Source organism: Clupea harengus, chromosome 1 (genome assembly GCF_900700415.2).
Source record: "Clupea harengus chromosome 1, Ch_v2.0.2, whole genome shotgun sequence".
Taxonomy (NCBI): Eukaryota; Metazoa; Chordata; class Actinopteri; order Clupeiformes; family Clupeidae; genus Clupea; species Clupea harengus.
Window position 1 is genome coordinate 32,135,259 of NC_045152.1, and position 15,929 is coordinate 32,151,187.

Here is a 15,929-nt window from a genome sequence, read left to right on the forward strand (position 1 = left end):
GTGGTTCTGCCTGCATTCTGGGAGAGGGAATTGTATGGCGGCGAGGTTATCACTAGGATATGCGTATGTATGCTGAGTAGGCTTTTACATCTATAGACCCACAGTGTCATCTTGAAGAGGTAAGGTGAAACTGCTGAGTGTGTTTTTTATTGTGGTGTAGGAGGAATTATGAACATTGATCAAAATACATTGAGAAGGAATGAAATAACACAAGGCTGCTACTGATACTTTATTTATTGATGACATTGAAGAAAGTGAAATACAAATGGCAGAGCGCATTGTCATTAATGGATGCTAATGTTAAATTATTTATTGAGTGGTGTCCTGTCATTTTGTTTCAGTTGCAGTTTAAAACAGGAATATAGGAGTATTAGAGTTCAGTATTCAGTACAAACAGTTCAGTATAAACTAGGGAGATATTGACGGAGACATTCAGGGCAACCAAAGATGGCAAACAAATAAATGCAACACATACAAAGACATTATTTGATAATATTAGCTGACATTATGTGGTGCGAATGATTCCATTGTGTTGGACTCGGGCTCATTGTAGCACTCTTTATGAACTGAAATGATTTGTTGTATTGGTTTATATGTATTATGTGCAATACAAAAGACTGGTTTTGATGAGACCACCAAAGGCAAGGGCTGTATCATAATATCTCCATGCCCAAGATCGTGTTTCATTTGCTGAATACAACATAATACATGAATATCTCTTTGCTTATTTTCTTGTCCATCCTGAGAGGCAAAGATATTATCTCTGTCACTGCTAATCTCCTTGTCCCTCTGGTGCCTGACAAAACAAATAAAGCACAACAGCACCTCACATAAAACTTCTTAAAACAAGAAGATGATTTGGACTCTTATAATGATGCTGTAGTATAACTCCATTCCATCAAAGAGTTATTCTAATAGTACAGAACAAAGTCACATTGAACACACAATATGAATAATGAGGAAGAGAAATAGCAAAGCAAACAAAAGCATTTTGCTTTTCATGTCAGAGATGTTACTGAGAGAAAATACTGTATATATATATATATCTTTATTGATTTTAAATCTATTACATTATTGCTGCTAATTCGCTCTTAAGGAATCAGGTATTTCTATAAAACTGAAATAGGACTAATTTATATGGGATAGAAAAAGCTCATTCAGAATTTAAAAACCTTTTAATCTGTGCTGCTACCAATGAAGGTTCAAATACATGTATTTTGTATATACACCAAAAGGTGGAGGCCAAATCTACTAATATCCCTGCTCACCTTGGGTCCCATGTCTCTGCTTTTGGCTCTCATCTTGTTGACCTGGGACTCGGCAATATCGGCCCTCTCCTGAGCTTCCTCCAGCTCGTGCTGCACTTTCCTGGAGCGAGTCAGGTGAGTGTTGGCCTGCTCCTCCTGAAAATAAAGAACAAAAACAAACAAACAAACAAACAAACAAACAAAAGCATTAGGCAAGAGTTCTGTCTGTGTATCACTGTTCAGACATAATGTGTGTGTGTGTGTGTGTGTGTCTGCGTATATCTTGTGCATAATGTGTTTGTCTTACAGCTTCTTCAGCCTGTCTCTTGTAGGCTTTCACTTTGTTCTGGAGTTTGTCCACCAGATTCTGCAGTCTGTTCCCATTCTTCTTGTCCTCTTCAGACTGCAATGCAACACAGACACACGTACTCCCCATGCGAAAGGGTACAGATTTCAGGCACTAAACATTTATTTAATTCCTCTCATTTGAAAAGATACTACTGTCATCTCACTGATCCGTCTGCTAAAAACTCATTAAATGGCATATTCAATTATTTCAATACTGAGTACTATATTACATACAGACAAATAATCTATAATCTTAAAAAAATCACACTAATTTAAAGAGATCATCATTTCAACCAGTAAAGGACTACAAAATGCATTCATTTGTAGACTAGAGTATCCTCAACTGTAGATGCTGATGTACTGGGCAATTTCAGCTAGTCTAGAGGTTGAAGAGAAAGGGAAAATAAAGTGGTCTGGACCTGGTAGGTGAGCTCCTTCACCCTCCTCTCATATTTGCGGAAGCCCTTAATGGCTTCAGCTCCACGCTTCTGCTCAGCATCCAGCTCGCTCTCTAACTCCCGCACCTGAAATCAGCACAGCTGAGATTAAGATGTCATCACGCTTTACCTGCTGAGCCATGTAGTGCACAGGGTAACATACGCACCCTTGTTTCCAGTTTCTGTAGTTGCTTTTTCCCACCCTTCATGGCCAGGTTCTCTGCTTCATCCAGGCGATGCTGCAGGTCCTTGACAGTGACCTCCAGGTTCTTCTTCATCCTCTCCAGGTGAGCACAGGTGTCCTGTTCCTTCTTCAGCTCCTCAGCCATCATAGCAGCCTTTACAGAAGTAATAATAGGATCTCATTCATTTGTAATTTCAGTGATTATTTTTGTGGGTGAAACTGTGACAGATAGGAAGTTTACATCTGTGATGGCTTTCTTGGCCTTTTCCTCAGCATTCCTGGCTTCTTGAGCAGAATCCTCAATTTCACTCTGCATTTGAACCACATCAGCTTCAAGCTTCTTCTTTGTGTTCAGCAGACTTGTGTTCTTAAATTGAAAAGACAGTGTTGGATTAAAATGACTGACTGGCTGGTAAGAACCAAACATTTGTGGAAAGCATAGTCTTATTACCGTAAGTGGAACTTAGATACAACTCATAATTTTAGTTCATGTTCAAAAGATCAAAATAACAAGGAGAAATGAACCGCACAGACAGGCTGTATTGGAACATATTTCCTCATCATCTTAGATGTAGTATATTTAGAAAAGCCTTCATTCATTACACTCTCTCATTCGGTGTGCAAAACACCCCCATCTGACCCACCTGAGAATGCAGGAGTGCCACTCGCTCGCTGGCATCAAGCAGCTCTTGCTCGGCCACTTTGCGACCTCGTTCGGTTTGCTCAAGGGCAGCGCGGAGTTCCTCGATTTCAGCCTGCATGAGGTTAGCCCTGCGCTCTGTCATGCCAACCTGCTCCTTCATATCCTCTTGTTCTCTTAGGGCATCGTCCAGATGAACTTGGATGTCCTTCAGAATTACAAAATATACTGTATGTCTCAGAATTAGAATGATGTGTTTAGTATATCAACTAGAATGTCATTGCTGTTTTTAGGGTTGTATTTCTTTATATTCAACAAGGAAAGCTCCATTAATATCTTTTCATGTAGAAAATGCACAAATTCGTCATGAAAATAAACAACACCCATAGGAGGGCGTCCTACCTTAAGCTGTCCCTGAACATGTCTCAGTTGCTTTTGTGCTTCAGCTGCCTGGCGGTTGGCATGACTCAGCTGAATCTCCATCTCATTTAGATCGCCCTCCATCTTCTTCTTGACTCTCAGGGCATCGTTCCTGCTCCTGACCTCCGAGTCCAGGGTGCTCTGCAGGGTGTCAATGATCCTCTGGCTGCTCCTCTTCAGCTGCTCCATCTCCTCGTCCTTCTCAGCGATCTTTCGATCAACCTCAGACTTCACCTGGTTCAGTTCCAGCTGCACACGAAGGATCTTAGACTCTTCGTGCTCCAGGGTTGCCTGAAGTACAGGTCAGCATATTCAGGTACAAAGGAAATAACACACACGACATACTGGCACATGATATTCGTGTCATAATTGGGCAAAGGGTGAGGTTTCTTACCTCAGCTTCCTCCAGTGCTCCTTGGATGTCAGATTTCTCTGTCGCAATCTGCTTCCTGGCTTTCTCGAGCTCATGGATGCTCTTTCCACTCTCTCCTATCTGCTCTGCCAGGTCTGAGATCTCCTCTGTTTAGTGTAAACAACCAACGTCAGTGGAAGACTCACAATTTCCTTTGGCCCTTTGAATTTTTCCACAATTACTAATTGTTGCACCAAGTGCAATTGAAGATCGCTCGATTCCTTGTTACTCACGTTGGAGGTTCTTATTTTCACGTTTCAAAGTCTCAAGGTGGTCAAGGGCTTCCTCGTATGAGTTCCTCATTTTGAAAAGCTCGGTGCTGAGTGTTCGGACCTCTTTCAGGGAACCCTCCAGCTCCGCCTGGCATTCCTCATACTTCTGCTTCCACTCAGCAAGAACCTATCATTGGACACACATGTATTAGATAATGCCTGCTGTCCTGTAAATAGAGTGAAAAACAGCCAAGACAACAGTATCAGTGAATAACAACAGTACATATATAGAACCTCTGTACTGCCTGAACATTATATATTTCTGAAATACAGATAAGTAGAGATTCTTATGTATTGTCACATATAGCAACTATAAGAAGACATGTGCTGAGAACCTTATCAAAGTTCCTCTGCTTCTTGTCCAGGTTGCCAGCCATGCTGTTGGCTTTCTCTACATCAATCATGAGATCTTCTATCTCACTCTGCAACCTCTGCTTGGTTTTCTCCAGGGAGGCACATTTAGCGTTTGCCGCTTCGACTTGCTCCTCGGCCTCTTGGAGACGTTGGGCAAGTTTTTTCCTATGGAAAGGGGAGCAAATTGTTTTACCACGTTTGGCTTCTTGCCATAAGCTATGAACATCCCAAGGCTTTGCGGTCAAATTACTTGGCCTCTTCGAGTTCGTCGGTGCGCTGCACGGCATCCGTCTCGTATTTGGTTCTCCATTGCGCCACCTCGCCGTTGGCCTTGGACGTGCTGCGCTGCATCTCAGCTTTGGCCTCCTGCTCCTCCTCAAACTGCTCCCGCAGGAGGTCGCAGTCATGGCGGGACGACTGCAGAGCATGGGCCAGGGCATTCTTGGCCTGTTACGTGACGTAATGATTAAATCGTATTATTACAGGTCATCTTTTAACTTGTTCTTTTGGATATATATATATTATTCTTAATGAATCAATACAATAATGCAAATGGTCAAAGCAAGTACCTTTGACTCTTCTTCTAGCTGTCTTTTTAGCTCATCTAACTGCTGTGTGTAGACCAGTTTGCCTCTGGTCAGCTGAGAGATGAGACTTTCTCTTTCCTCAAGCTGGCGTGAGAACTCCCCTGTGTATCAAGAACATTTTTACATTAGCCTCTCTCAGTATTTCACAGAGGACAGAGGAAGTGATATCTTGACCATTACCATTTTCTGTTTGCAGACGAGCTTTCTGTGAACTCAGGTCATTGATCTGCCTCATGCCCTCCTCATTTTTAGTCTTGATTTCAATGAGCTGGTCTTCAAATGTGCGGCACATTTTCTCCAGGTTCACCTGTTTTTAAAACACCATCAGGAAAGAAAAAGTGACACACAGTATGATTAGTTTATTTTATCATGGTAGCAGAAAAGCAAGATTAAGAGAACTTCTTCCTGGCATTGTACATTTTAAAATGTTTAATCCTACCTTGGCCTTTGCCACAGCTTCCATGTTGCCGGCCAAGTCATCAATTTCCATCTTGCATTCACTCTTCTCCTTCTCCAGCTTCTGCTTGATCCTCTGCAGGTTGTCAATCTGCTCCCCCAGCTCAGCCATGCTGTCAGCCTGCTTCTTGCGCAGGGCTGCTGCGGTGGCCTCATGGTGCAGAGTGGACTCCTCTAGGTCTCTCCGGAGCTTGTGGCACTCGGTCTCCCGCTTCTTGTTCATCTCGATCTGGGTCGCAGTGGCACCACCGGACTCCTCCAGCCTCTCACTGATCTCCTCCAGCTCCCTGGAGATATCTGCCCTCTGCTTCTCCACTTTGGCTCGGGCAGCGCGCTCAGCCTCAATCTCCTCCTCGAGTTCTTCAGTGCGGGCCTTAAAAGGCAAATAAAGTAATTTACGGCCAAAGATGAGGCAAAACTTCTTAATATTGTTACTGTTAACAGAAGCCATAAGCTCCAGTCATTACCTGAAGTTCCTTTAACTTCTTTTGAAGTTGAGACACCATCATTTGTTCATCCTCAATTTTGGTGAGTAACTGATTTGTTTCAAAATCTTTTCTACAAAAAAGAATTCCTGTTCAGTTGCATGTAGCAATTACACATATCTAGACATACTGGATATAAGCCAAACCTGATCTTACTTCTTGAGTTTTTCCTCTGACTGTAGTTTGTCATTCTCCAGGTCCATTACGGATTCTTGGGTCAGTTTCAGATCTCCTTCCAGCTTCCTCTTTCCTCTTTCTAGGTCCATGCGGAGCTTCTTCTCTTGCTCCAGGGAACCCTCAAGCTGTTGTACACATTAAAGTCCATTACAAACACTGCATATGTTCAAATCCATGAATACATCAACGTAATCATCAATATATAGATAGTTATAGTGTATCAGACTCACATCATCCACTTGTTGTTCAAGTTTAGTTTTAGCTTTTGTCAAGGTGTTGACTTTGTCTTCTTCAGCTTGAAGGTCATCCAGAGTCTGCTGGTGTGCCTCTTGGAGGGCTTTCTTCTCTTTAGTCAGTTTGATGATACTCTCATCTTGACCTGAGATCTCCTCTACCAGATTTTTCACCTGTAAATATTTCCACAGGTTAACAATTATTGGCAACTCTGATTAATTTAAGTATAGTTGCAGTTTTGAAGTACACACCTTATTTTCAGTGGCATGCTTTTCTTTTTCCACTTTGGCCAAGGTGATCTCAAGGTCATCAATGTCTTTCTTTAGCTCAGAACACTCGTCCTCCAGTTTCCTTTTCTTGGCTGTGAGCTCCGCGTTGACCTCCTCTTCGTCCTCCAGCCTCTCGGTCTGCTCTTTGAGTTTGGCCTCGAACTGGATCTTACTTTTAATCAGACCCTCACATCTCTCCTCAGCATCAGATAGATGATCTGCTCTCTGACGTTCAGCATCAGGTAAAAAAGTTATTAAGAGGAAATATATAATTAAATTAAAATAAAATAAAGACTTCAACATCCCCTGAGTAAATTATATAGTACACACAGAAAAGTTAGTAAAAATAATATTTTCATTTTCTGAAGCTTCTAAAAAATCTTTATGTGCTTACAGCCTGGATCTGTAAGAGCAGGTCATTCTTCTCCTGCAGCAGGGTGACCATTTTCTCCTCCACCTCCTTCCTCTTTGTCTCCTGCTTGACCAGGTCGTCCTTGCACTTGACAAAGTCCTCCTTCATGGTCACCATCTCCTTCTCCGTCTCTGCGCTCTTCAGCAGAGGCTTGATCTTGAAGTAGAGCTTCATCCATGGCCAGTTTTTCACGTTCATGAATGACCGAAGGTTGTATTGCAAGGTATACACAGCATCCCTTTTAAAAAAAGAAGACAAAGGAGAATTCTGATAGACATTAATATTGTTTTTATAGGCTTTTATAAGCTTTAATGAGCTGAGGCCATTGTCCTTAGTGTTAGTATTAGTGCTGTTGCATACAGAGTAAAAAACATTTAGTAAACGTAAACGTGTTTGAGCACATTACTTGCTGGATGTCATCTTGGCGTATTCGCTCCTCATGAGGTAGGCACGACACAGGGCTTGAGTGCCCGTCACCAGGTTGGCCAGCTTCTCGTCCCGCATCTCCTCGAGTGTGCCCAGCAGACCCGCTTTGAAAAACACCTGCATTCCCAATCCCCATAGGAATTCATTCGTTCATCATTGTAAGACTGCATGCTAACTCTACTCATTTACACAGACAAAAATGCTTACTATTATTATACATTTTATCTTATATTATTTGACTATGTCTATGGTGTACTCTAGTATGTTGCTACCTTGGTGTACCCAAAACGCAACTGCGTGTGGTCAACATCAATGGATCCTAAAAGCTTCTCTGAAGCCTTCTTGCCATCAATGAACTGGCCCTCTGGGATGGCACTGGCATTCAGTATTCTGTACCTGTTTGGACCCATGAAAGTAGCAATGAGCAGGATGCCTGCAGATGTGTTTCGCTGAGAGCATTTGAGCACATGGTTCATTTACCTCTGCTTGAAGTCAGCATACAGGATTCTGCTGGGGAAACCCTTCCGGCAGATTCTGATGCCCTCCAGCACACCGTTACAGCGCAGCTGGTGGATGACGAGATTATTATCCATGATCCCTGTCAGGAATTCAATGGGCAAACATAAGATGGTTTTGCATCATTTAGCACATAAACAAAGCATGCCAAAATTGTCTATTGCCTATAAGTAATATTCTCTCACAGAGAATGCTTCAGTGGTTCTGTGGTGGTGTTATGATGTTCAAACTCACGTACCTGGAGTTTTTACTTCATTGGGAATCAGACATCGCACAAAGTGAGGATGTGTGCACCTTAAGTTAGTCATCAGTTTGCCGAGATTCTCCTGTGGGTAGTCATTAGGCCATTAGTGAACATCAGTGAGCAGGACTTTAAAAGGCTTCGGTGAGTTATGGAGCTGGGTTGTGTGGTGCAGGTTTACCCTGAAAACAGCTGAGACTGTCTGGAAGGAGCCTCCCTTCTTCTTGGCTGCCTTTTTTTTGTCACCACCTCCCGCACCACCCTCTTCAGGAACAAACCAACAAAACAATCACACATATTATTCAATTCAAATAATGATTATGTATTTGTTTACATGTATAGTGATACATTGTTATGATAGAAATAATAAACAATAATACATTTAAGTTAATAATCATTCAGTGCACATTTTCAAAACTCCTCACTATTCAACCAATTGTACCTGCTTCTACAGGAGCAAAGGATGCATACAGCAATGACAGCAGCTTGACTGAGGATTTCTGGTAGAGCTGCACGACGGACTCGTTTAACGGGTCCTTGTTCTTATCCAGCCAGCCGGTGAGGCTGTAATCCACCGTGCCGGCGTAGTGCAGCAGGGTGAAGTGGGCCTCGGCCTTGCCTTTGACAACCTTGGGCTTCTGGAAGGCCATGTTCTTGCCAAGATGTTGGTCATACAGCTTGTTTTTGAAAGAGGTGTCGGATGCCTTTGGGAACATACACTCTTCCTCAAGAATTGAGAAGATCCCCATTGGCTAGGAAAGTGGAAGACAAGTAGTCTCACTAGTAAGGCATACTGAGAGGAAAGTTCAATAATAATTACTGAAGACGTGTGAATGTACTACCTTCTCAATAAGCTCAATGCAGGCAGCCAAATCCATTCCAAAGTCAATAAATTCCCAATCTATGCCTTCTTTTTTATATTCGTCTTGTTCCAACACGAACATGTGGTGATTGAAAAACTGTTGCAGCTTTTCATTGGTGAAGTTGATACACAACTGTTCCAAGCTGTTGTACTGTATGAAAACAAATGAACAATAAAATGACTTATACAAATCCTTACATACTAATGAAACAGAACAGAAAATAAGTACAGTGTTAAGTCTGTAAGCATTCATGTAGACTAAAATAGCAATCCACTGTTGTTAAAATGCTTCTAATTAATCTATATGCGGAACTCTTCAACAGATTACACAGATTTAGCGTCTGCTAAATGACTAAATATAAATGTAGAAGTATCTTACATCAAAGATTTCAAACCCAGCAATGTCAAGCACACCAATGTAGAATTGTCTGGGTTGCTTGGTGTCCAGCATTTGGTTGATTCGTATAACCATCCACAGGAACATTTTCTCATAAACAGATTTTGCTAAGGCACCAACTGAGTTGACCACCTGAAAAGGGAATATTTCATTTAATTACAATATTTTTAGGGGAACACACACATAATAGAGAGAAGGGTGAAGCTTAAAAATGATTTGAACTTGAACTCATTCTGTTGAATAGCTTGCCCCTTTGAACTATTTGTTTCAGTTAATTTAATCAGTAAGTCTATTTAAAATGCACACCCTTTCCGTAATTATCTGGCGGAATGCTTTTGCACAATGCTGGGCCTCTGACATATAAATACAATTCAGAATCAAAACACAACATTTAGTTGGGAGCCATTTAAGATGTCGTTTAAGAGATTTTCCATTACCAGAAAAATAAACTGATTACATCTAAAGAGCAGTGAATGTATTCATGGAGGACTTGTTTACCTGTTGGACACTCTGTCCCTTTGTGACAAATTCATTTCCAACTTTAACTCTGGGGTAGCATAGAGCTTTGAGCAGGTCAGCAGAGTTCAGGCCCATGAGGTAGGCGACTTTGTCAGCCACTGGAAAACAAACATCCAAGGACGAAACATTCAGACTGAACAGCGGCACAGACGAGAGAAGTATGACAATCGCTACTGTGAAAGAGCGGTAAGGTTTTACCCTCAGTGCCATCTGGTTCAGCCTGCTCCTCTCTCTGCTTCTGTTTGAACTTCAAGTTCCCATAATGCAACACAGCTCCTGTCAGCTTGTAGATTGCGACTTTCTCATCAGAAGTGAAGCCCAGCACATCTATTGCAGTCTTAAATAACAGGGCCAGAGCCATTATAATTTGGAATAATTTAAGATAATTTGGGAAAACTGTAGAAACAAACTGAAGTAAACAGACACCAAATGGTTCATATGGGAAGCCATGCAAATACACACATCTGTAGCAACCAGCTCCTCCCTGTCATCAATGCTTGCGACTGTGATCTGACCCTGGCTGATCAGAGGGAAGTCATAGGGGTTGGTAGAAATGAGCAGCATTTCTGGAATAAGACGAAGAAGTACAAAGTGAAAATGGGAAGATATAGAGCACATCTTCACTATGGTAATAAAAACATATACCTAACATTGATTAAACCTACCAATAAGCTCTGGCTTGAGGTTTGTCATGATTTGATAGAAAATGTGGTAACTTCTTTCTTCTAAAAGCTGAAATGTCACTCTGGACTTCTCCAACAAATCTTAATAAACAAAAGAAATTTCAGACATTTATTTACCAGAAAATAAATGAATTCTAATACCAATACAAGGGAACCAGACTTACATGTTTCAATATCTGCGGAGGACAGTTTTCCTGTTGTTCCAAAGTGAATTCTGATAAATTTTCCCTATTAAACAAGAGAGGCTGAAATCATTACCTTTATTCTTTTCCTTTTGGGCTGTTTTACTTAAATTAGTGAAGTAGCTGAGATAATTTACTCACAAAACGTGAGGAGTTATCATTCCTCACTGTCTTGGCATTGCCAAACGCTTCCAGCAGAGGGTTGGCTGAAATTATTTGATCTTCCAGCGTCCCCTGGGAAGGAGACAGGTTTTATATACAGTAAAAAAAAATGCCCACTTCCTCTTTACAATTATCATTATCATTATCCCTGACTTTACCTGCATTTTGCCAGGAGGAGCCTCCTTCTTCTTGTCTCCAGACACTGCAATTGTTGCAAAGTACTGAATGACACGCTTGGTGTTCACAGTCTTCCCTGCACCAGATTCTCCGCTAGAGAATGCACCAGTGTATAAATTCAGTGTCACCAATACACTCACAGCAAGTTAGATTGTTGAGAAATTTGCAAGAACAAAATTAATTTGACTCACGTGATAAGGACAGACTGATTCTCACGATCTGTCAATATAATTTCAAAGATGTTCAACACCGGTTTTCAAATGATGGCAAAAAACTTAAAATTACTTTAAATTAACATATTTCTTGATACCTTTCATCTTATGGAGTGATATAAAACCTCTCTGTACACCTCAAAGTCATTTACAGTGACAATTATTTTGTGAATGAACACACAGGTAGGTGTGTATGTGTGTGTGTGTGTGTGTGTGTGTGTGTGTGTGTGTGTGTGTGTGTGTGTGTGTGTGCATGCTCCCAGTAAGTGACCAGTAATATCCTTTTTAGGGTCATGCATTTGGACTCACCTGTCAGCATGTTCTGGTATGCATTATCAGACACGGAGAAGATGTGGGGTGGAGCTTCCATGCGCTTCTTGCCTCTGTAGGCAGACACCACTGCTGCATCGTACACTGGGAGGAACTTGTAGGGGTTCACAGTCACACAGAACAGCCCAGAGTAGGTCTGCAGGAAAAGTCCATCATTTCTTTGGTCAGTCACATCCTGTTATGCTTTCCTTAGGTCTCCTCAACATAGTATACACAGAAATAACTCACATAGATCATCCAGGCTGCGTAACGCTCTTTGAGGTTGAACAGCACAGACGGTTCATTGAGGTAGGTCATCATCACCATGTCCTCAATCTTGTCATACTTGGGTGGGTTCATGGGGAGGCAATCCTCGTCTTTAACGGTCACTGTCTGCCACACAGACAGACATTACATTTCTTACATCAATTGCTTTCTGTGACTGTTTATCACAACATGCAGACCTTGTTGTCCAGGCTTGAGGCTGGAACCTTTTTTAATCCTCTGTGAGTGGAAATGGAAGCCTGTAGGCTCACCTCCCCGGCCTCGGTCTTCACAGTTGCTTTGTCAGCCTCTCTGCTCTGGACGACGCCTCTTATGTACAGCTGCTTAGAGTCGGGGACGAAGCAGGCCGTCCTGGCATCGAAAGGTCGGGTCTGAGCTTCGATTCGCTCCTTCTCGGGCTTGCGGAGGTAGACGGCGGCCGGGCCGAACGCGGCCATCTCAGCATCAGAACTCATGATGCTGGTTCACTGCGTAGAATTGTTTGATTAAACTTGAATGTCTTTTGTGATATTCTGATTGCCTCTTTGTAATGAAACAGCATTTATCACATTCCATTTTTTTCTCAAGTGGGCATAAATATTCCTTCCCCTACCTGCTCTTCAGCCACTCCAAGGATTCACTATTCAGTTCCCTGACAGATTTCCGCTGGGAAACACACCATTTAAACATAAAACACGAATTAAAACATAAATCCTGGTTTTACTATCTTTTTCATACCGCGTACATTTGCATTCCTCTTACATTTCTTTTCAAAATGATTTCCTTGTATCAGTATGAATGTAAGTGTCAAGTCACTGAATCTATGTGGTTAACTTCATCGGTAGTTAATACATGTAGGGTCTTACCTCCGTCACACACAATCTCAGGGGCCTCAGTGCAGGACGCGAAGAACTGGTAGCCCTTTTATGAGGACGAATGTGCTTGCCACGCAAATATGCATATGCTATGTTTGGGCATGTAATACTATGCAAATCTCAATCAAGTCGCATTATCGATTTCTTCTGAGCACTTAAAACAGCAGCAGATCTTCAAGGGGTAACAGGATGTGTCAACACCAACTGGTGACGACAGTCAGCCACTCTTGAGTTATTTTTACATGCCTTCCATCCTTTCAGACTCCTTCACTGTACTGTTATCTATAAGCTGTCTTGGTAGTCTCTTAGTATAAAAGCCTGACGCTATATATGAAACTGTACTTAATCTATTATGTCAAGAAAAGGTAATTTTGCATGTAAACAGATTGTAAATATTTAATTCGTATTAGCATCCTACTTTCTACATACATTCTATGCATTCCATACATTGGGGCAGTCCTGCACAATGTCATTTAGGAGGTGAAAGGGACATAGAGGTTTATTTGTGGAGCTGACAGGTATCACTTACTTAACCCACTCGACCCCTGTGCCGTCACAATCCTCTCTCTCCTCCACATCCTTAAGCATCCTTCATTTGACCTTCCTGAAAGGTATCTCTAGGCAACAATGGCATTACCTTCTACACTCAGCTTTATACATTAATCAAGAACGAATGACAAGTTGTGACAATAATTTCAGTATTGCTTAGGAATGGGGGCCACATTGATAAAATCCCATCTAAAATGTATCACTCTATGTAACTACCACCTATGGTCATCATTCAGGTCTATACTGTATAGGCCTCTTAGTCACCCATCAGACTACTTCCTCTGTGTGTGCTGTATGTAAACAGTATGGTGCTTTGTTGGAGCTGGGACCCCTGGCTCAGAAGGGCTTTCCATAAATCCGTTCCCAGCAGTGCCTTCCGTTTGAAGGGGCAGAAGTGTAGTTCAGCTGGTGTTTTCTTTGCCTCTCCACAAATCAAAGGCTGTCCGCCGCCACCAAATATATCGCTGCTGCCAGTGTTCACTTGATTCTCAGTGATTCTTGAGTTGTGATAATCTGTCAGAACTTTTGTTTGACATTCTGAAGACGTTTCTCAGTCGAGGACACAGACGGTAGGACACACAGTACACCTGTGCCGGGTTCATTCTTATTCTGAACATAGAGGTGGCTTTCCAAGAAGTGCCTTTGTTTTGTATCTTCCATTGATTAAGTAACCTACATATATTTTATATAGCTTATCAAAAACCTACAAATGTGGACTAATAAATGTGAAATATTTATTTATGACTACAGTTTCAGATTCTACTTTTAGTGTAAAAAGGAAACAAGGCAGTTGAACTTGTAAGTGAGTGAACAGTGAGGTGCACTCCTCTGCTGTGTTCCACATATTCAAATAGGTTAGATAAAAATAAACAGGCCTCTGATGTAAGTCTGCAATGGCAAATCAGTTAATGAATAAATTAACACCTAGTGACTTGTGGCTACTGTATTTCATATGGTCAAGGTTGTTGATAGAATTGGACTTGTGATTTCAGATATGTAGCCAAACTTTTCATTCAGTGTTTTCATGAAAAATCTCAAGGAATTCCAATAGAAATGAACTGGAGGGGACATAGTTATCTACATATACACATATAATTAAGTCCCAGGAGAATGGTCTACGGAGGCTTAGAGTAAGGATACAATTATACACCGTGTAATGACCAACACACACACAAAAATGCAATTTACATTATTGACACCCGACAATGCACTTAAAGGGGTGTACAGAGATGCACAATTTAAGTTGTGTATCGTTGTCGTCGCCGTCTCCTTGAGGTCGCTAAGGGATACCCTGCAAGTTGCTGTCCACATCAATGTGACCCTCCATGAGTCACATGCGCTGAGTATCAACCCTCGCCGACACAACGAGGAGTTAAACAAATGTCATGTAGCCTACTTGTCAGCTGCTGTCAATTAGACCTGACTTCTGGAAAAAAGGAATGTGCTTAGAGGAGTTACAAAGTGAGCTCACAATAATCCATTTTATCGTGGTGGGCTAAGAATGCAAAGGGACATCTTCCTGTAGGCTGGGGGGGCTTCCTTTCACGGGTAGTCGGGTGCGAGTCATCGGTCCTATAAAGCACTTTGTGGGAGGCAAAGGTCGGTAATATAAAGAATCATCTACACACCGTATTACGGATAGTATGGGTGTAACCCGATGTTAGATTACGCTACTGCAGCACCAACTTAATTTTGATTCTGCAACTGTGAAAATACATTTTCCAGTTGCTGTGTTAGAAAAATGCCGGTGTGGTTCGCCACGGTGAGGAAGGCAAAGGGCTCCGTCTGCTGGTACTTTGGCATAGCAGCATGTTGTTATTCGCATATAAATGACGTCTAGCAGTGGTCTGTGTAGTTCCAGCCATTCAGTACTTGCATAAACGTCCTTATGTGAATGTTATTGACATGTATGTCGATGGCTTGCGAATGCATATTCGCGTAAATGCAGCTAAATATCATAAGCTAACATTCATTTCCCAGTCATTAATTTATGTCCCCTGTAAACGAATGATCTTTCACTCAAACACACAAAGATAAACCTGTAATGAGTGAGATCATGCGATAGAGTCGGCATCTCCAACAGATTCATTCTTCCAATGCACAATGGCAATTGCTTTTGGAGGCATCAATGACGATTTACAAAGAACATCAAATTAGCCAGGCTGTGCTCTGGCGGAGGTATTAATACTACAGTGAGCAGTCCACTAGGCCTCCTCCACGAGTTTAATCCCTGGCTGTCTGCAGCATGACATTCCTAGAATAGTACAGGGCAGCCAGACATTATTTCTGGGGGTGACAAAGACCACGGTGACTGCTTTTCTTCATGTAATCTCTATGATTAAGCCATTGTTTTTGTAGATATGTTTTTATTTGGCTGCAGGTCTGGGCGATATGGCTACAAAAAAAATCATATCACGATATGCTTTGGTGAAATGGGGATATACCATACGATACGAGATCAAACATAGTGTAATGTTTAAGTATCAGTATTTATTTGTAATATCAAAAACGTTTACATATCATACTGTTCTATAATATGTTCAATTGACACACAGCATACGCAGTGGTCTTTTTCCATTTGTACTACAAGAGAAACTTTTGTGTAGTCTAAAACAATAGTA

General features: G+C 41.6%; 1 protein-coding gene across 1 annotated transcript; it reads right to left on the reverse strand.

Moving 5' to 3' along the window:
• Positions 1-1,202: 1,202 nt before the first annotated feature.
• Positions 1,203-12,360, reverse strand: LOC105910910 (myosin heavy chain, fast skeletal muscle-like). The gene is made up of 38 exons (XM_012839671.2): positions 12,157-12,360; positions 11,870-12,013; positions 11,621-11,777; positions 11,291-11,318; positions 11,081-11,192; positions 10,902-10,994; positions 10,743-10,806; positions 10,561-10,659; positions 10,358-10,461; positions 10,094-10,232; positions 9,875-9,993; positions 9,359-9,508; positions 8,960-9,130; positions 8,560-8,869; positions 8,299-8,381; positions 8,115-8,202; positions 7,841-7,958; positions 7,633-7,756; positions 7,341-7,477; positions 6,917-7,172; positions 6,505-6,747; positions 6,250-6,426; positions 5,999-6,144; positions 5,825-5,915; positions 5,341-5,730; positions 5,082-5,208; positions 4,884-5,002; positions 4,565-4,761; positions 4,296-4,479; positions 3,922-4,087; positions 3,671-3,795; positions 3,259-3,567; positions 2,861-3,064; positions 2,458-2,583; positions 2,200-2,370; positions 2,015-2,119; positions 1,555-1,650; positions 1,203-1,403 (listed from the first exon to the last, which is right to left on the reverse strand). The coding sequence occupies exons 1-38, from the start codon at positions 12,358-12,360 to the stop codon at positions 1,203-1,205; spliced, it is 5,877 nt and encodes a 1,958-aa protein (XP_012695125.2).
• Between the last annotated feature and the right edge of the window lie 3,569 nt (positions 12,361-15,929).

Excerpts from the sequence above, each read along its gene's own strand:
- LOC105910910 (XM_012839671.2), bottom strand. The coding sequence starts at position 12,360 with ATGAGTTCTGATGCTGAGATGGCCGCGTTCGGCCCGGCCGCCGTCTAC. Across the intron at positions 9,131-9,358 it reads CTGGGTTTGAAATCTTTGAT|TACAACAGCTTGGAACAGTT; the intron begins GTAAGATACTTC and ends GTTTTCATACAG. Across the intron at positions 7,478-7,632 it reads TGCGTTTTGGGTACACCAAG|GTGTTTTTCAAAGCGGGTCT; the intron begins GTAGCAACATAC and ends TTGGGAATGCAG.